The following is a 21,885-nucleotide window of genomic DNA, read 5'->3' on the forward strand; positions in this document are numbered from 1 at the left end:
ACAGATAGAACATATCACAGATATTACATTCAAATTCTCATTCTAAAAGGCTGGCTTAGATATAGATAACGAAAATCAATTATTTATAATACAATGTAAAAATTGTTATTATTTCTAATTTACTTTCTAAGGAAGTACGGGCATAACGAACAGCCCAGGTAAAGCGAATTACTTGAAAACGACGAGTCGTAGTCCGGCGACTTTACTTTTTTAAGATAAAGGAGCTTCTCATTTGTAAAAAAGTCAAAAAACATATATTTACATAGTCGAAAAATATCGAAAACGCAAATTGTAGACTTTATTATATTTTTTTAGTCGTATAGGTATATTTATTATATTAACAAATACAGAGCATCAATTAATTAAAATTTAAATGCAATTTCTTAAATAATATTACTACTTATAAATAATCTACCAACGCACCACTACAAAGCAACGTACCCAATATACTGGCAGCATTAGCTCTTTGGATTACTAAACTTATTTTTTGCGCAAAGTAACTACCAGCTCTCGAGTTACCAGTAACCTCGATGAGGCGCGCTGCGATAGCCCGATAAAAATTCTTTGCATCTGGGCCCCACGGACCCATGAATGAAAAAAATTACAAGAAACAATAAGACCTCTCCAAATGTGAGTATTTACGCATCTTTACTGTTTCCGCTGTTACTGCCGCTGCACCCGAACAAAAGGACAATCTAGATAAATGGCTCGGAGCGGGGGGAAAGTGTTAGTAATGGAGACTAAAAATCCCATTGCTAGCAATATACCCAACCAGGTCTACCTCCTCGTGGTTCCCCCTATTAAACTATCATGGTTAATTCCTAATGAATTCATCATGATGGACTAACTGGCCTGTTTTCATTCTCATCGATCACCCTTCACTGGTGCTCCGCCAGCGTATCCGTTAGCGCAGGCGGGGTTACCATTCCATTTTCATCCACAAAAAAAATGGCTCGGAGCCAATGTATCTATAGGTACACGTCGCATCCCACACCAAGCACTTCCCCATTTTCCAAGGGACCAAAGTCACGCTATCAGGTCGCTTCCCATCCTCACGGAAAATGCCATTTGTTTCCAAAATCGTCAACATTTGTGCTATCACTAGTGCCCTATGAATAATATTATTGATAATGGCATGGCGAGGTATATATTACGTAAATTTTAAGTAAGTACTTCTATTAAAACTCATAAATTGGATTAGCCATGACAATGGTCGGCAATCATTCTGTTTTGTTCAAATCAATGTTTGTATTCCTGTAGAAATCCCCCAAATGAAGAACTTTGCCAGTAATTGCCACCCTTGGCAGGCGAATTGGCAACCGCAGTTTATTTTTAGTGATGCTTTAAGAGGGACGCTGCGGCACATCCTTCAACGATTAAGTTACCTTTGTTTCTTCTTACTACACCAACGGGAAAGTAAGGGATAGTTTATTCCATGCCGGGACCATATGGTGATTCTCTCATATATTAATTATTACGCTGTTTTGTCACTTTCATTCATAACTGATAAGTCTCTTTTGGTGCATGTATATAATACCAACTGATGGTGTATCTTTCGTCCTCTTTTTACTAATTATATTTGCATAAGAAGAAAGGAGGTTACCATATGATTTAGTTTTTATTTCATCATTCCTTGTTCTTAGGGATAAATCTAAAACCATTTTGTAAATTGTTGCCATTAGTAAATCATAAACCGAATTATAATTCCAAAGAGGTCGATTCTGAAGTGAAATCGCTTATAACCTATTATTTTAATAGTTCGCGATATTACTGTTTTATGGACCAATCAAACTAAAAAATAAACTAAAAAAGTCAAACTAAATTCATAATAATATTGACTTAATTTTATTAGATATTTAATTCGTTCCTTTTTACATTGAAATTTTAAAGACTACAGAAATGGCACCTTAAAATCAACCCCATATTTAAATCGCACATACCTAAAGAGGAAGTCTTAGGATATCTCACTAATTGCGGGAGATAAATTTGATTTTGAAATATCAGTAATAAAACACATAAATACAAATTAAGTTCTTTATATCTTGAAAAGATTTAACAATAATTTATTTTTGAATGATATTGACAAAAAAAAAAACATTATTAAGAAGGTTATCTATGGCTAACGTTATATAACTTGTAAAATACTGCGGTAATCTCAAATAAAAAATAAAATAATGTCGTAACGTACAAAATGCGCTAAATAATTTATTTACAAATTACACAATAGTGTGTTTATTAAAAGAATGACTTAAAATTCGTTATTATATCTAAAAAAGGTTTTGTTTTCTAAAACAAACACTATTCGACGCTCAATGATTCGCATAAAAATATGAAATCAAAGAGAACCAAAAACAATTGACTCGGAAAATTGTCTTTTATAGTTCGAGCAAGTTAGTAGATAAAAGAAAGGGATAAGCATAGTATCATAAATTGTAAGTAGCAAAGTTAGATGGCTTATAATATTTTTCAAGAGTAATAACAATTTTCCTGAATCTCATTTAAATTTTAAAATTATTATAAGCTGAATAGGTTAGTTACTTTGTTTATTCGAAAAAAAAAATTGTCTTTTGTCTATTCATAGTCTAAGCTTTAGATGCACGGAACGATTATCGTCACAAAATTTATTGTTCGAATTTTAAATGTAATAAATTCAAGATTACATTTTATAAATTTAATATAACGCTTAGATTCAGGAAAATCCTTATCGGCACCGACAGATACTGACATGATCAATCTTATATAAGAAACAATCGTTGACTTTTTCACTCCTTGTTGATAAAACAAGGATTGTTGAATACAATTTTAAAAAGTACTTCACTATTGGTGCCTTATACTACTTCCGGCCAACATAAGACTAGGGCACATGTATCCGTGATTGTAAAAGTATCGGAAATTGAGTCTTTGGTTTTTAAAGAAAAGTATTTTATGGCAGAAAGTAGATATTAGCTTATTTGGCCAATAAATAACAACTTGAAATCCTATAAATTAGGCACGTTTACTTACCCTATTCTAAATATTAGGTACTGTACACAAAATATCGATATACATGTCAGTCGCCATTTTCTGATCGACTGATTGCATTAAAATTGGAGTTTCGTCCTTAATATCTGTACAAAATATACATATTTTCATTCGTGCGGTGATAATGACTAATCAGAAGTTACATTAATGCTTAAACTAAATTATTTTCAGTTAAAATAATTTTAAAATTAAGTATCATTCTTCAAACTTACACGTTGAATTATTTTTAACAGTTCTCTTTCTAAGCCAATTGGCGCCAAAATAAAAAAAATGCGTTTTTTTTTAGTTTCAAATAATAAAATTTATAAGTCGATATCGCTCTAGAACTGGCATGTCCCAGTCAACTGATGCATACTATCAGATTACATATTTTTTTTTTTATAAAATTGTGTGCTGTAGTTTTTTTTTTTTTCATAAAATAAAGCATACAGGTGGATCGTTCTAAGGCAAATTACATTATCAATTATTATTATAAATCTATAAATAGATTTTATAATTTAATTATATAAACCAACATTAGAGAAATGTTAGTTCAGTCAAATCTTTCGCTGAATATGAAGCTCAACATACACGAAACGATTGTAATATCCATCTGATATTCGAAATTCAAAATTAAACGGTTCGTTCGCTAATAGACTGAACGTATGTGGTGAAGTTCAATCTATTATCGAACGAACAGTTTAATTTTGAATTTCGAATAACAGATGGATATTACAATATAAAAAAATATTTTGTAAAATATGATTACAAATATCATTTCCACTAATCGAAGCGATTAATAATAGCTCCGTGTATGTGTAGCGTAGTCATACCAAACAGCATTAAAATCATAAGGCTGGGCATTGATTCTATACAAGCTAATGTTACAGAACCCGTTGCGTAAGATTAGTAAAATCTCTAAAATTGTAAATCATTATTTGTTAAAAAAAAATATCCCACCTTATTTTAGATATTTGGTTCATGACTCGACGATATAAGTGATATTATTCAATTTTACAGGCCAAGGACATACATCAATATTTTTAAAATGCCATTCGACAATTTTATTATTGCTACACTTAAACAATAAAAAAAAAAAAAAGAAAAAAGCACCGCGAAAGATGTACACAAAAGAAGCCACAGATTCAAAAGGAATAACGATTCCGTTCAAATTTTGAATAAAACCTTCGTCTATACAAAAATTCATTAACATACAAGTGCCTGATTACATTCGAGGCCTTGTTACTATAAATCTACCATCCAAGCACCGTGTGGTGTTAAAATTGACCAGTCTCATGTGCGGAGCAAATTACTTATATCCCTTCCCATTCTCGTGCTTATTTTGACAGATGTATGTATAACTTATTTTATAAAAAAAAAACTGATACATTTATAGTAAGTATTATTTATTTAGTTAATAAATAGTTGGCGACTAGAATACTAGCCTATATTTTGGCCAACACATTTCTGTGGCCATTCAGCGCGGCAATATGGCCGACAACTTCAGTACCCTAACAGAAGGCAGTGATTTCAAGGATTTTTTTTACCTTTAAAAAAACATTTTCCCTTATACAATAATAATAATTTATATTAAATATAACGAAATAACATTATGATGTAGTTTGTATTATTTCTTTTATGTAATACCCTTTCCTTTTTTTTTCTTTTAAAGATGAGACATGAAATTCGAACAGCTGTCAAAATTTAAATAAAGAATGGGAAGGTCAACCATCAATCGATTCGATTACCTCATTCGATAAAGCACCGTTTGGTATTATATATTTACAGTATCAATTCCATTAAAAGAGCGAAACGCAAAGCATTTAGATACGACTTGTTTATTTTGTAGTCTGAGCTAAAATTATAAAAAGGTTTTTTTTATTGTAATGTAATGTAATTTAATAATGTAAAAACCCAAAAAAAAAAAAAATTAGATATCTACTTATCTACACGTGCGAAGACGGGGCAGGTCGTTTGTAATATATAATACTAGTAACGCGCACCTAACTTTGCTCAATTTCTTTTTTAAATAAAATACTGCCAATGTTTCGATATGTTTTTTCCATTCCTTGATAATGTAGCTTTCTATAGGTGAAAGAATTTTCCTTACATTGGTTAAATATTTTTTAAGTTTATTATTATTACACAAACAAGTAAAATCATTCCTCTTTATAATATTAGCATAGATGACGAATACGGAACTGTAGAACGGGATACCTAGATATGTTATCTTACTCTACCACTACCAACAATTTTACTTCGACCGAGTACCTACACAGTTTGGTTGTAAAATGCTTAACGTTTCCCCCCACCTTATTGCATAAAACATTGGCCCTTAACAATTAAACAACACCAATACAGACCAAATACATCTAGATAGAACCACTGCGAACGGTTCGAAGGAACTTGCAAACTTGTTAAAAGGTGCGAATTAAAAAAACTCTGTATACAGTCCGTTTTTGAAAAATTTTAAAATTCGACACGCCACCTAGACATATTTAATCTGCAATACATGATAATAAGCTGTTTCGTATAAAAACGGTCACCAATATTCTAACATAAGATCACTTTACCAAATTAGGCATACCTTGAAGGGAAAACATCACAAATTTTGATTAATATTAGACAAGTAGGAATTGAGATTACGTCTCCACTTTCGTGTGTCACGAACGAGCGCATCCAATGGGACTTAATGAAAACATAACCAAATTTTGTTGAAATTGCTATTGAAATACTCTTTTAAATGAAGTTAGTAACAAATCGATATGTTCAATCGATTACTCGATTGTTTATTTATACTACTATTGAATATCAAGTCGACTGTATTATGGTAGGGTCAATTATATTTTCATTTACATTTCCTTTAAATTCTATTGAAACTGGTTCTAATGATAATGTTAGAGACGGGATTCATGCCTGTAACTCCATCTAGCGGGTGACACGTAGTAACAATTTAATAACGTATTTAACCTTCCTAGACAAAGTACAAACGAATATATCAATCAAATCGTTATCGCTGGCGAGTTCAAGAGAGAATGAGATTACGATATACGCTGTCTTGTTCTGTCAAATGCGAAGGCTAACCGTAACGATTATATCTGTAGATTCGTTTGCCGTATATGTAAAAGAGCACAGGGTCTACCATGAAATGTTTTCTGAAATTTTGGGACCGAACGAAACACGTATTTGATGTTATAATTATATAATGTATACTGTTTAAAAATATTTAAAATGTTAAAATATCAATCCTTTGGACTTTTATGATAGGTAAATCCTATCAAAAGATTGATATTGAGGATTGATGAACGAAATCTTAATCTCCATTTACCGAGCCGATTTTGGTATGAACGAAAATTCGGAATTTCATTTTATGGTAGACCCCCAGTATATTCAAAGCCAATAATCGACTTTTACTAATAATCGACTTTGACTCAATAGAAAAATACGTGAATTTATTAGTCTAGAAAAACGTAGTGTTTTATTGACAATGCGTATTATATTTACTAGTGTCTTCTGAAGCAAATACAGCATATTTTTCAGCTTGTATTCAACGAAAAAATTCACAATCGATTATGATAGGCACGATTCATTTTAAAAAACTACCTTCCTAATTATGAAATCCAAAAGAATTGTCACAAAAGTGTTTTTATTGCCGTCGCAGATACACGCATTCCTTTTCAAATTACACAGAGTAATACCTAATTAAGTAGTAACTTAAGTAAATCGCTTCCACGAGCTGGTGTCATAAAAAATTTGGCACTTACACACATAGTCCTGCACCTCATTTTTCTACAAGATTAAAAAAATATTGCGCCCTTGAGATAATTTCTAAATTTGAATTATTTGCTAAAAGCCATCATAGATTTAGAATAGCACTGTAGGCACTATACCTAATCTATGCTAAGAACATTAGTCTTGGTATTTAAAAAAATATTTTCGTATAACTTTTTTTCACTAAATAGACAACAGCTGTATCCGCTGTGTCTATGATATAATTTTATTAGAAATTGCCACTAACAAAATAGAGATATAGCTAATCATATTCACCGAATATAGTTATTTTAATTTTTTTTTTAAATTCTGACTCTTTTAAATATTTTTACCCCGTTTTTTGTTCCTCGCACCCGCCAATTTTGTTTCTATTACTCATATATTCATTATATATTATATAGGCATATAATTTTTCACGAACATAGTTTTAGTGTAGCTATATTAAAAAAGTAAAAGTACTGTGATAAATAAGCAAATATCTATACAATTTCCATTCTTTATTTTACTTTTACGATACGAGCACGCATTTATTTTTTTAATATCATTTGAAATGACAAACAGGCTGACACAACCCTGTTCGCGGAAAGTGATTAACATTTAAGCTTGGCAGCATGGTTTCTGACCTAAGCCTGTTCTCTTCTTTAAAATGAATACAGCCATGCTAGCATAACTACTAGTGGGTAGGATTATACAGTTGATTTTTAGAGTTACATTCTCAAGCACTTTAAAAAATAAAATAAAAGAATGGAAAAAATATAGTACCCTATATATTTTACTTATTGGTGTTAAAAAATTGGAAAAACTCGACTAACGTAGTGACACGATCACAAAACGCCGTGAACATAGCTTCGAGTTCCGTCCTAAAGGTTTTTTTTTTAATCAATATAATTTATAGTGATGAGCATTATTTTCAATTAATCTATATAATCGATTAAATTCATCGACTTAACTTTAGTTCCTTTTTTTATTCTAAATGCTAGATTTTATGACGACTCTTCTGTTATTCGACTAAATAATAATTTGACATTAGTCATAATGACTGGATGCTAAACTCGTTCTAGAGGAATGCAACGTTGAACTGTGCTGAGGCATACTTGTGGATGTGGCGGGAAGCCGGGCATTAGCCGATTGCTTTTCCTGTTCTTCTAATTGGGCTGCGAATTCCTCCTCCAATGCCTGTTGAAATATACAAAAAGAATATTTGTCTATGGTGCAAAAAAATTTTTTTTGTTTAGTAAACAAATAATATTTACGAAATTAATTTTCAGTTATTTAAAATTGCACCATATATGTAACTGAACATCTGAAATATTCATTTAAAATTTAAAGATTTAATGCGATATAATAAAGGTAAAAAAAAAATAGATTTATATTTTTAATTGGTACTTTCAGTTGTTCAGTCACTTATATACCTGGCTGATTACTCTTTGCTCATTCCATTTATAAAAAGTAATGTAGTAAGTTGACAAAATTTAGGGCATGTTTTTTTTTTTAATATAACTTCATAAGCGTCGTTACTTGAACCTGTGAGTTGTCTGAACTCATTATTGATAGAAATTTTACTGGTCCCTAGTGGGCATAGATTTATTGTCTATTAAGTTTATAAATTTCTAACTGTACAGCCATTGAAAACATGGTTATGAAAATAAATTAGTCTGAGTTACGGCGGGAGGCTCTCTCCTCACACGTTGAATACAAATATGTGGGTAAGTCGAGCGTTATTTATTATTTATTTATTACATCCTCTGGGTGAGCCTTACTGTCTTCCAATACGCTCACCCATGAATATATTCACCAGCTCGGTAAGTTGGCAAATGCCTCAAACGATCACATCTTTACTCACTCGCACAGAGCAAGATAGACAATGAAGTCTCTTAAATGGCCGCAGTTAACTCAAATACTCTGATATAAGATTAGGGGAAAGGGATTATGAGGTCTAACCGGCCCATTGCTAGCAATATATATCAGGTCGATCTCCTCTTGATTGCTACTGGAAACTATCGTGATTTATTGTTAAATTTGACACGATGGGCTGATTGATTCGCTTCATCTTCACCTATCATCCTTCACTGGTGTCCCGCCGGTGTATACCGTGGCGTTTGCGGAGTTACCGTGGAATGTTATAATGGGATTATCATACATTAAAAAAATATACTAATATGAAGCGACATCTGCCGCGTTTAACTTATGACTAGGCTGTATAGGCCATGCTCTTTGCCTGTCCATTTAGGACGAATTTAAAAACGACAACAATTTGATTTGCCGCCATTTTTCCTATGCATTTCAAATGCCCAATTCTGCCAACTGTACAATGAACCATGCGGTTTAGTGCGTTCTAAAAACAAACACCGTGTGAGATAGAAAAACAACATACCATGCAGTCGATCCGGCGGTCTGTACGCTGTTAGAAGCCTTGGCGCCTTCGTTAGGAAGCACATGCAGTAGGTAACAGACATGAGTATGTACTCATGCACAGTATACAATATATATATATATATATATATATATATATATATATATATATATATATATATATATATATATATATATATATATATATATATAATTATACTAGGCATGGGTAATATGGATACCGATCCGATATCTATATATTGTGTTCCTTTAGACATTAATGGCAAGAAAAATCCCATTTTGATATAGCATATATCAATCGGATATCTATTTTCGAATATATTAAAAGTCTGTTATCCATTAGTATTGTTTTGCATAAGATACTTTTAGCATATTCATTATTGCACCAGTATATAGATATTATAACTAAAACATATAGATATTGCTATATATTACCCATACCTAATATATACAGTATGGATATAGGATACAGTTTGTGTTCAAATGACCAATGATATGGACATCTGCAAGATAATACCTAGTTCAGTGAAATATTTACAATCTGAAAGTGTTAAAATATGTTTAAATTGAATAGTAATAAATTTGGGGTCTAATGTACCTAACATGGATGGGCAATGACCTGGCCTTGACCCTTAAAAGCCTGATTTTTTAAATCAAATTTAAAAATATATAAGTGTACCCTTTACTGTGTTTACTAATGGGGAAAAATAGTAAAAAAAAAATCGACCGATATTTTTATATATTTATTTTGAAAAAAAAAAAACATTTGGTATAATTTTTGATACTTTAGGCATGACGGTAATCAAAACATTTAAATTTATTTAACAATGAAACAATGCAAACCCCGGTATCAAATTTGAAACTTCAGGCATTTAAGGTTTAAAATTGAAGTCCCCAAGAAAATTAGACAGATTCACTTTTTCGAAGTCAATTATGGCTTGTGCCCTACTTTAAACTCGGGTCTAGCTACGGCTTTGATTGTATCCATGACTCGGTGCCTCATAACACCTAGCTTGAGGAGCAGACGATTGGTATAAATGTATAGTACTTATTATTCAAAATTCAAAAATCATTTATTCATGTAGGACATTTTAGCCGCTTATGAACGTCAAATTTTTACATTATAATTTTATTTTTTTCCCTACCGTCCAGTTCGGTATATAGATCCAACTGAGAAGAACTGGCAAGAAACTCAATTGAATTACTTTTTTTTTAAAGCCAGTTTATTTACAATGTATATTTATATAGGTGTCTATGTCTAACATTAAATGAAAATTCAGTGCATGAACAACTATTGCCATGCACACTCGTCATTCAAGTAATCGTTTAGTGAGTAATAGGCTTTGCTCTTTATTTATTACTTATTTATTTAATTTAAATAACATTATTGACCGAATACATTGCCGTGTGGTCCCGGCATAGAATGAGCCACCCCTTCCTTTCCCGTGGCTGTCATAAGAGGCGAGTAAGGGAACTTAAGCCCACTTAAAACATAAAGTCTAACTATGGTTCCAACTTCAAACCCGCCTGCCAAGTGTAGCAACTATTGGCAAAACCCTCACTTATGGTATACTCTATATTCAGCAACGTCAACAATGACAATGATGTCAACGTCAGCAATGACAGTTAACGACTGATTTTTTTTATTGGATGAAAATAAAATGATAACCCCGCCTGCGCTAACGGGATACGCTGACGGAGCACCAGTGAAGGGTGATAGATGAGAATGAAAACAGGCCAGTTAGCCCATCATGATGAATTCATCAGGAATTAACCACGATAGTTTCCAGGGGGAACCGCGAGGAGGTCGACCTGGTTGGGTATATTGCTAGCAATGGGATTCTCAGTCTCCATTACTAATAATCCCTTTCCCCCCAGTCAGCTATCGTTGCGCTCAACCATATTTTAGGATCCTCAACGACCCGCTCCACCACGTCACTATTCAGAACTCAATCGTTTGTTTGGGTGTTTAATGTGCTTTGTTTAGGCATCCTATCCTCGCTACTGGACACTGGTGACGGGATGCCTTTGATGAAGGGTGGCACTGTATTAATCAGGGGAAGTGTTTAGTAATGAAAGCAGTATCATTTATAAATGTAACAGTTTATTTACATATAATATATGTAGGTACATGTTCCTGCGGTTAAGTTATACGCCTTAGGTACGATTGGAATGTCAAAAACAATAAATTATATACAAACAATTTTGTATTTAAACTAATTTTGTCTTTTTGTTGCTAAACAAGGCATAAATTAGCGAGTACTTAAAATAATGTTGCAATAAACAAATAACTGTTAATAGTTGTATAAGTATACGTTATTTTTTTTTTTTTATATAATAGCAACCCGATTAACTTACACGTATTTTAGTCGAGAAACTACCGACTAGTTCCGGGACCATCCGGGACCTTAGTCATGAGTAGACGTTTTAATATTAAAATATAATTTTTGAAGTTTCAGAAAAATCGAGTAATATTTTTTTTCTCTAATTAAATATTACAATTATTAATCGAAATGTAAGTTTTAAAAACTATTCTCGTATAGAAATATCAAGTAAAATAGAATAGTTAATGAAAAGAAAAAAAAAAAAAAGAAAAATAAACACGATTTTTCAAAATTGAAAAAAAGATAAACTATTTACGAATAGATACATAATATTTATTACAACTAATTCTGTCTTTTTGTTTCGGAATAAAATGTTAACTTATCGAATAACACATATCTAACGGTTGGGTTTTTTTTATAAACTAAATAATTCAATGTTTGTTATTTAAAAGTAAACACGCTTCACTTTTTCCATTGCTGAACATAAGCCTTACCCAGGGGGAGGGGGGGGGAGGTTACCAGTAGTTGCCACGCTTGGCAGGCGGGTTGGCAACTAAATAAGGCCTTAGAGATGTTTTAAGAGGGACGCTGCTGCCCATCCCTCGCCCTCCCTTAGTCGCCTCTTACGACACATACGGGAAAGGAAGGGGTGGCCTATTCTATGCCGGGACCATACGGCAATTCATACTTCATACAATTACTAGCTGACAAACATTGCGTTTGAAAGATTGAGAGAGGCTTGTGGAGAGAGAGAGGCAGATGAATACGGCAGTTTGGGACCGCGAAGGAGAATGGTTGACTACCCGGCACGCGACCACCCCGCCTACCACGCACATAAACAAACAACAATTCATATATATGAAAAAAAAAACATAGCTATACACTATCTGACCTGGCAAACGTTGTACTGCCATATCAACATCTTCCTACCCTTATCCCAATCATTTTGGGGTCGGCGTAATATGATTTTAACCATATTACAAAAAGATTTGGTTTTTAGTTTTACGACCGGCCACCTGCCTGACGTCAACCCTCTTTGGGATATGTACGTTGTACTGCCATATGTTTTTCCTAATCACTTAGTGATATGACCTATTCCCATAGGTACCAAATATACATAAAAAAATTAAAAAAAAATCGGTTGAACCGTTTCGGAGGAGTCCGTCCAGAGACTCCATGACATATTTATATTTAAAAAAATTATAGCTTCTCGATAATTTTACTAACACTATTTTTATAAATAACGACATAAAATTATCTCAAAAATTAAATATAAAATAAAAAACAAGAAAAAGAAAATTATTTAACTGTATATATTTCTTTTTATACAACTTAGAATGGCAAACAAGCTGACGGCCCATCTGATAGAAAGTGGTAACCGTCGCCTATAGACATGAGCAGTACCGTGGACATAACAGAGTATACTGTTTCGCTCATGATACCCCCCATGCGTTGCCATTCCTGAGGACACTGACTTGACCTTATAAAGAAGTTAACATTTATAAATTTAATGGTCAAGGGATGGACAGCAGTATCCCTTTTAAAACATCACTAAAGCCTAACTGCGATTGCCAGGGGGGAAAGGGATTGTTAGTAATGGAACTTAGTAATCCTATTGCTAGTAATATACCAAACCAGGTCGACCTCCTCGCGGTTCCCCCTGGAAACTATCATGGTTAATTCCTAATGAATTCATCGTGATGGGCTAACTGGCCTGTTTTCATGCTCATGTATCACCCTTCACTGGTGCTCCGCCAGCGTATCCCGTTAGCGCAGGCGGGGTTACCATACCATTTTCACCCATAAAAAAAAACTGCGGTTGCCAACCCGCCTGCCTAGCGTGGCAAATGATGGCAAAACTCCCTCTTATAGGAGAGGCCTATGTTCAGCAGAGGACAGTTAAACTCTAATATGGTATACGGTAACAATTTATCAAAGTATATTTAGTTTATTATTAACCCAACTCCTAAAAAAAGAGCCAACTCTTAATGAGTGCTACGATACAACGACCAGTTTACAATTATTAAGTTTAATAAAAAAAAAAAAACTCTAAAGATGGTCCCATCACTCAGCTAAAATCAAAGTAGGGTTTTTATTTTAAATTTAAATATACACTATTAAATAACATAACATAACGCCATGTTATATTTTTGTATTAATACAAAACTAAATTGTTGACTTAAAAATAAACATACTTGTACAGACGTTACTTACTCCATAAGGGCAATAAAATGGTTTGTTTTGTTTTTAACCAAATAGTTCAAGTCAATGGTTTAATTGTTTAACAATCTAATCTGTAATAAAACAATATTGTTAATATTATTGTTTTTAACGTGGGGTTATGTGTGATAAGCATAATTGTAAGTTACATAAGTTAAGTTACATAAGTTATTACCTCTTATTTGTTTATAACTATTATATATTTAATATTAAAATAATATACAACGTAATAAACATATTTTTTTTTTTTTTTAGTTTTAAAGTAATTATATAATTAATTAAAATATTTTTATTTTTAAAGATATTTTATAAATTTGTAATAATTAAAAAAAATTAAATAAACAAAAAAAAAATAATAATGGCACACATTTCTAATGAAATGATTAATGTTGAACATTTTAATGTTCATTTTAAATATAAAATGTTAATACCACTTTCATTTAAATTTTTATATATTATTAATAAATGCAAATAAAGTATACTCATTAAATGTACTTTGAAAATTTGAAGAACAGATATGAGGGAAAAATAATCTTATTAAACTATTTAAAATACTTTCTTTTTAATTTTCATAAACAAGACAAATATACTACTGAAGTAAACTTAAAGAAAAAAAAAAAAAATATATATATATATATATATATATATATATATATATATATATATATATATATATATATATATATATAGCAATAAACTAAGTTGTGGCCATTTTGTATTGCTATGGCACACGCACAAACGAAAATTGTATTTAGCTTTATGTATTTTTTTTTTGTCATTTATGTTTTCGCTTTTTTTTTGTATATGTATGTTGTAATTTGTGTGCTGTAAGTAATGCAAATAAATTATCTATCCATCTATCTATATTTAGACATATAATAGAGACAGTAACAAAAAGTACTTTTTGGACAACAGAAAAAAAAATATGCTTACAATATATGAATATATCAAGTATTGCTTTATATTTCCTCTATTCAATAACGCACCGCCTACTTATTTCTCTGTTCGCCCAATGATCGACTGGTAGAGAACACCGTCGCGTGTTCAGTCCGCCATATGTACATAGAATTTTACTGTGCATTAAAGTTTAAATATTTTAATTAATTATATAATTAAAAAAAATATATCATAATATTAAAAAAAATATGCAATTTTACAAATATTAACACTATTATACATTTAAGGCTTTAAGGTTTTAGGCACATCGAATGTTTATAATCTAAAAACAATATAACAGCGCCCTCTGTGGGGCACGCGATGCGATAAATAGCAATTTAAACATAAGTATGGCCTACGTTCGATTTCGATATAGATCATTCACACCCAAGTGCTGCAACGTCGCAATTAAATGTCAATTCTCAAAATCAATTGAACAATTTCCGAGATTTTTGATTGGTTATTTAAAAAGTTCGGATTGTTCTTTATGGCGGTCTATGGGGAAAGCCTATTTATATGTCCAGCAGTGGACAGATGGCGGTTGAAATGTAAATGATGATTTAAACAGTGCTCTGCTACCAAACTAAAACGTCAATAATAGAATAAGTATGCATATAAACCTACCATTGAAAACTTTGCACCTACTACATATTCTCCTACGGAGTTTTTCAAACACATTATTATATTGCCATCAAAATGCAATTTTCAGTGACAGCTTTGTAAGAATGTTATTGCGTAATTAACGTTTCAGTTCTCAAACAGAGAATTTTCAATCGAAAACATTGAAAATTGTCAAATTATTGTTGATAATTGACAGCAAATTGCGGCGTTGCCACACTTCGGTATCAATGTTCTTTTCAGTTACAGTGAGTAATATATAGCAATATCTATATATTGTAGTTACTGTATCTACACATATATTGGCCCAATAATAGATATATTACATATCGTTTATTCAATATATAATATCGAAAAGAAGAACCCGCTCGTGATGAATATACGACTGGAATGGGCGATATCGCAATGGGTGGGCATCACTGGCTAGAAGAACTAAATACATAGATATTAGATATTACCCAACTATATTTTCTAATAAGAGCTCGCTTACTGCTTCACAATAGTCGATTGTGATAACAGTTATGTACAGTACTATATATGTATTACTCTAAGATATTTCAATAAATAAATATGACCTTTATCACCTAGTCTATAAAGTCTAAAACCTATTTGTTTCGCTGTCACCACAATGACTTTTATGGATTTTTTTCTTTTGGCGAAGACGATTGGCATAGCGTAGAGATGACATTAAATATTGTGACTTATTTCTATACACAAAGCGAACAATATTGTATAATATCTATAAATAGTATAAATTAAGTATTTATTGAGAATATTATTAAAAAATAAATATCTTTATAGGACATATCGCAACACACTAGTAGGACCATACATAACAACGCCATCTAGTTTAAAAATATGTAATTTTACATTCAGGGGCGCGTCACTTCGAGCAAAAAAGAAACGTACTGATGAAACCTATGCAACCTGTTCATTGTATTTAAAAATTTCACACTATAAAACGGCTCTAGCTCTTTTATGTGACACCTGTCAATAAGTCAGAGGTACATTACAAACACTTGTAAAATTCTACCGATATTAGAGGTGAGTAATATATAGTTATATATTGTAGACACAATATCACCTATATATAATATCGAATTGAAACACCTGATCGAAATTAATATAGATATCCGACTATTATTAGATATACCATACCATATCGAAATGGGTGATGACCTTTTCCCGCCATCAATATCTAGTCGAGGAACCCAATATATACATATTAGAACGGTGTCAATACTAGCCATCCGTAACGGATATTAATTTATTTTACTATGTTAAGACTTCTAGACGGTTGCATAGATTCATTTTCTAGTTTCGTCAATAAAACAGAAGTGTCGACTCCTAAACAACATAATAATTATTGCTATGTAACTACATAAACGTTTACTCGGCTGTCTTAGACGCGGTGTTATTAGACTATAAAATACATATACTTATACATATTTTAGTATCTTCTCTTATGCAACTTAGAATGGCAAACAAGCTGACGTCCCACCTGATGGACAGCGGTAACCATCGCCTGTACACTAGGGATGGGTAACATATAACAATATATTTACACAATAAATAATATATTAAATATCTGTTATCCAATATATATAATATCGAAATTAATACAGATATTCGACTGAAATGGATGATTGTCTTTTTTCCACTATCAGTGTCTAGAGCGGTGTTTCCCAACGTGGGGTCCACGCCCCACAGGAAATGGACTAAAAAATGGACTCGAAGCGATTTTAATCCTCTTGCTCCGGGCCATTTAAATGCAATGCTACGAGTAGATATCGGTGCAAAATTTAACAATTAAAGTAAATTAAAAAGAAATAAATGCTGTAAATATCTATTGGGTATAATTTCGTTTGACGTTACCAAAATATCAACTGGGCGATTAGAGTCGTCAAGTGAACTTTGTCGGGGACAATTATGTATGGGGGCATTAACATTTTAGAAATGTTCAAGTGGGGCGTGGCACGAAAAAGGTTAGGAAACACTGGTCTAGAGTAGCCCAATATATAGATATTATATATAGAACGGTAACGATATCACAGAATGCACTGCGACGTCCATGGTGCCCCTCATGCGTTACCATTCGTGATGCCAACTTATATTTCACTAATAAAACTTTTTAATACAAATTCCTACAACATGACAGCAAAGGGTATTCCTATATTGATGATTCCTAACTTAATTTGTAACTCTAATACTGCGAATGGAAGCGAAAGCTTTGGCGTTTTTTTGGAAGGCCATATTGTTGTATGTACGCTTGGAAATACAGTAACTGTGTTGATATATGTATACCGTTGACTGGTAGAGATTGCCATCAGGCATAAATGCCATAAATCTGCACCATGTAAACATATTTTTATGTGTATAAAAGTATACCAAAATAAATATATTAGGCCGCCTATTCTTTTCCCTTTGGACTAAGAGACTAAGAGAACATAACGTTCGAGGGATGGGCAGTAGCGTCCCTCTTAAAACATCACCAAAGCCTAACTGCGGTTGCTAAACCACCTGCCAAGATTGGCGTCTGCCCCCCCCACCCCTATGTTCAAAAGTGGACAATTAACAGCTAATATGATGATACCAATATGCTAATATAGTAAAATCGGAGGACTCCATTTGTACGCGCTAGCCTCTGGACCTACCAGTTGCATTTGAGAAATTATTTTTGCATTTTGATTTCTTGAAAACGAGTATAGGTTATACAACATCTAGACACAATCACGGGCGAAGCCGCGGTATAGAGTTAGTTACATATAAATAAATCTAGTGGTTTTCCAAACCTACATACAAAAATATTAGCATTTACATGATAATTGTGACACAAATCGTTTGCTGTGAGCAAATTTCCTTCGGTAAACCTATTTGCCAGTAACATTTCTAATACTAATTGATCAATTGCAAATAGATGGAGTATCCTCGAACAAACGCTTCAAAAAACAGCCCGACTCTTTTTTCAAAATCGTATTAGTCTTGAAATTTGTGACTTTTAGTATAATTACAACGAACCGTAAGAAAAAAATCAAACATAGGTTCCTCCAATCAGACCAAGTTTCTTAGATATGTATTAAAATATGTTACAAGATTTTTTTAAGAAATGAAATAACTGGACTATCAGTATACGCTGGCAAGATATCATTGAGGATATGAGGGATAATAAGTGAAGATGAAGCAGATCAGCTTCATTGGGATGAATTCATCAGAAATTAACCACGTTGTTTCCAGGAAGGAAAGCGTGGAGGATGTTACAAGAATATAAGGAAATATTCAGATAAAATAAAAAAAAAAAAAGTTTTAATCATTATTACAGTAATTTTTTGAAGTTTTTTTTTTATACAACTTAGAATGGCAAACAAGCTGACGGCCCACCTGATGGAAAGTGATAACCGTCGCCTATAGACATGAGCAGTACCATGGACATAACAGAGTACACTGTTGCGCCCATGATACCCCCATGCGTTGCCATTCCTGAGGACTCAGGTGTTATTCCACTGTACCCTGTAAATTCACGCCATATCCCACCCTTCAAACCGAAACACAGCCATGCAAACACAACTGCTTCACGGTAGAAACACGAATAGGACAGAGGTACCCAAGGGGCTAGTTTAATTGAAGGATTTTTTATTGATTTATTTACCCCTCTGTTTCAAGTTTTCCAGACTTGTATAACTTGACAAGAGTCCGAATATTTAAATACTTAAAAACAAAAAACGACGCGTTTTTAGGACGTTTGTTTTCGACACTCCATCTCGACTTACATGATCTTTGATTGTTATGTTCATTGGAGTTTAAAGTACTTAATTATAATATTTATTGCCTTTTAAGAAGGAAGTAGAATATACATTGAGTAAGTAGATATAGACAAGGGATAAGCAATTTGAACGCTTTCTTTTTATCTTCTGTTTCTAACAATTATAATACAATCTAATGTATTTAAGCGTCAATAAAATAATCTAATGACTAATTCTCTTTCTACGTGACAATCATACGATTTTACCGTCACTATATCATAGGAGAGCTAATATATATATAGCAATATCTATATATTGGTCAAATAACGGATATATTACAAATCGATTATCCGATATATAATATCGAAATAACGAGCCTGAACAAAATTAATAAAGATATTCGATTGATGTGAACGATATTGAAATGACCTTTTGTTTCACCATCAATATCCAAAGAAACCCAATATATGGTTATCGGGATATTGTAAATGTATATTGTATATGAAAACACATTTATTATTCCGCTACGATACTAGAAACGTCCAAAACCTCTTTTTTATGATATTCAGAATGGAGGAAAAACTAAATAGCATTTGACAACGCCGCATCGTATCCATCACGGGTATATAGCTATATCTAAAACTTTAGTTACAATATCTATATATTGACTCAATAGGCTCAATAACAAATATATGAAATATCGGTAATCAATATAAGGTTATAATATCGAAATGAGAACTCAAAAGGAATATATCCGGACCGGATATCCGACTGGTATAGGTAATATCTCTCTGAATCTCTTTTTCGCCACTAATATCTAAAAAAACCTAATATATAGATATTGCAGCGGTATTGATTTTATGGCTCTGTGTAAGGCCATTACAACATCCGACTTTTTAAACCTAAACAGCTGCTTCACGGCAGAAACACAGGTGAGACAGAAGATAAAAACATACATACATTATGCTCTCCTATTACATGGTAACGACAAAATGACCTAGTATAAATTATAAAAGCGAATGCAGTTTCTGATGAGCCTCAAACAGCCGAGTCACCCTGGTCTTTGGACTTATCACTGACAATAGACGCCTTCAGATTCAGCGTTGACAACTGACTGACGGGCACTTCTGTGTTCGAGTAGCTATTCGAACCCCGGACTGGTCCCCACCTGCTGAAGTGTCGCGTACTTATCCCCTCCTCACTGTCATCACTGCCTAACGTACTCGAACTCTTCACCGTATCGTACCTCTCCCCCTCCAGGGACGGCATATCGATCATCATCGCTTCCATGGCTATATCTTGCTTCAGACTTTGCTGTGACATGCTCCGCTTCATAGATGTTTCCGTATTTAACTGCTTGAAGAGCTGTTCCGACATACTCTGCCGGTTGTACTTTTTGTCTTTCCTCAGCACTGGCCTGTCCAAAGTCATCGTTTCCTGCATCTCCATCTCTTTGGGCACGTCGTCGCCAAACGCCATGATGGGCGCCCTCTTTAAATCCGACCCGCTGAAGACCGAGAAACCTGAAATCTTCTCGGAAACCAACTTGAGGTTTGAAGTCGATCCAAACTTTTGGGCTTTGCTCAACTTGGGCTTTAGGACTTTCGTTTGGTTTGGACTGACGCTGCCTCTCCTGCCCATGTTGGGTGTGTTCGCTGTGGAGAGGAAGTTCAGGCTCGTTTTCGACCTAGACAGCGATCCTATGAGAGAGGTCCTGTGGTTGTGGGCGCTGAGGAAGTGCTGCAGCACGTTCTGGGGCCAGGGAACTTTTAGGTACGCCTCCTTGTCCGGGATGGGCATGAGGAACTTTTTCTCGTGGTTATCGAGCTCCTCCTCGAAGTACTTTATCAGAGTCTGCGTAGAAATGGTGCGTTTAGTCGCATGACCTTTGGGACGGCACAAACATATATCCAACGGTGTGTTTGAGACGCGAACACAAGAGTTAGACTGGATGATGGTGTATTTATACCCAATTCGATACACTAATGTAAATGTTGCTAGCTAGTGACAGAAGTTAAATTCCCGTTTTGTCTCGGTATGTACGTGTGATGTGAAGGGATGAAAAGAATGGTTTGGGGAAAATATCAATGGATTTTAAGGTCTATATTAGATGCTTTGAAAAAAGTGGTCGAAAATTTACCAACTGGAAGTATTCCTTCCGTGGCGTAATAGGACCACACTCTGGAGAGGTGAGAGAGAGAGAGAGAGAGAGAGAGAGAGAGAGAGAGATGTGGGTTCGAATACCAACAAATTGAGTTGCATTTTATTGGAATTTTTAATCTACTATTAATTGAAGATTCCCAAATGTTGGATTAAACGTTTAAAATATTTCCAATTATTACTGAATGATGAAGGTTATAATATAGAGGAAGACCCAAAAATATGGATGGACTGGGGTGAAAGATGATTTGTGGCCAGAAAGGAAGTGAATATTGGGATGACTGCAAACAGAGATTAATGGAGAAAATAAAAAAAAAGAATCATTACGTCGAACCCAAATGATGGGAGAATAAGGAAGGAAGGATGATGGGATGTGGTAAACATTTTTCACAATATTCGAAATTCAAAAATTTTATATTAATAACTTCGTTACGCAGATTTCAACTCTCGTTTTAAAGAAGATAAAGTCTATTTTAAATATTTTTTTGTACCTATCAAACTTTGAACATAACTTTTTTTTTTTAATTTCGCAACAAAACGGCCAATATTAAAACGATAAAAATATGTATTAGATCACAATTTTAACGAGTTCTAACACAATAAAGTCGACAATTGTGAACTAATTTTATACTTTTTTTTTTAATAGAAAAAAAAACCCCTTCAGAATGGAAACGGAAGTTTTTTTTTTTAATTTATAAACAACTAATTTGTTAGTGAATATATACATATATTTCTCTCTTACT

General features: G+C 33.1%; 1 protein-coding gene across 4 annotated transcripts in view; it reads right to left on the minus strand.

The window, feature by feature from the left end:
• Positions 1-2,020: 2,020 nt before the first annotated feature.
• Positions 2,021-21,885, minus strand: part of LOC113510099 (serine/threonine-protein kinase 10) — a 79,848-nt gene continuing 59,983 nt past the window's right edge. For 3 of the 4 annotated variants that reach the window (XM_052901291.1, XM_052901292.1, XM_052901294.1), the window contains one exon: positions 11,232-20,836. In XM_052901291.1, the coding sequence (XP_052757251.1) occupies positions 20,021-20,836 (816 nt within the window). In that variant the 3' untranslated portion in view covers positions 11,232-20,020. Of the gene's footprint in view, positions 7,948-11,231; positions 20,837-21,885 lie in introns of those variants that run through there. The other variant, XM_052901293.1, reaches the window with a different exon arrangement.

This window comes from Galleria mellonella, unplaced genomic scaffold, assembly GCF_026898425.1.
Source record: "Galleria mellonella isolate WM207_F2 unplaced genomic scaffold, CSIRO_AGI_GalMel_v1 utg778, whole genome shotgun sequence".
NCBI classification, from domain to species: Eukaryota; Metazoa; Arthropoda; class Insecta; order Lepidoptera; family Pyralidae; genus Galleria; species Galleria mellonella.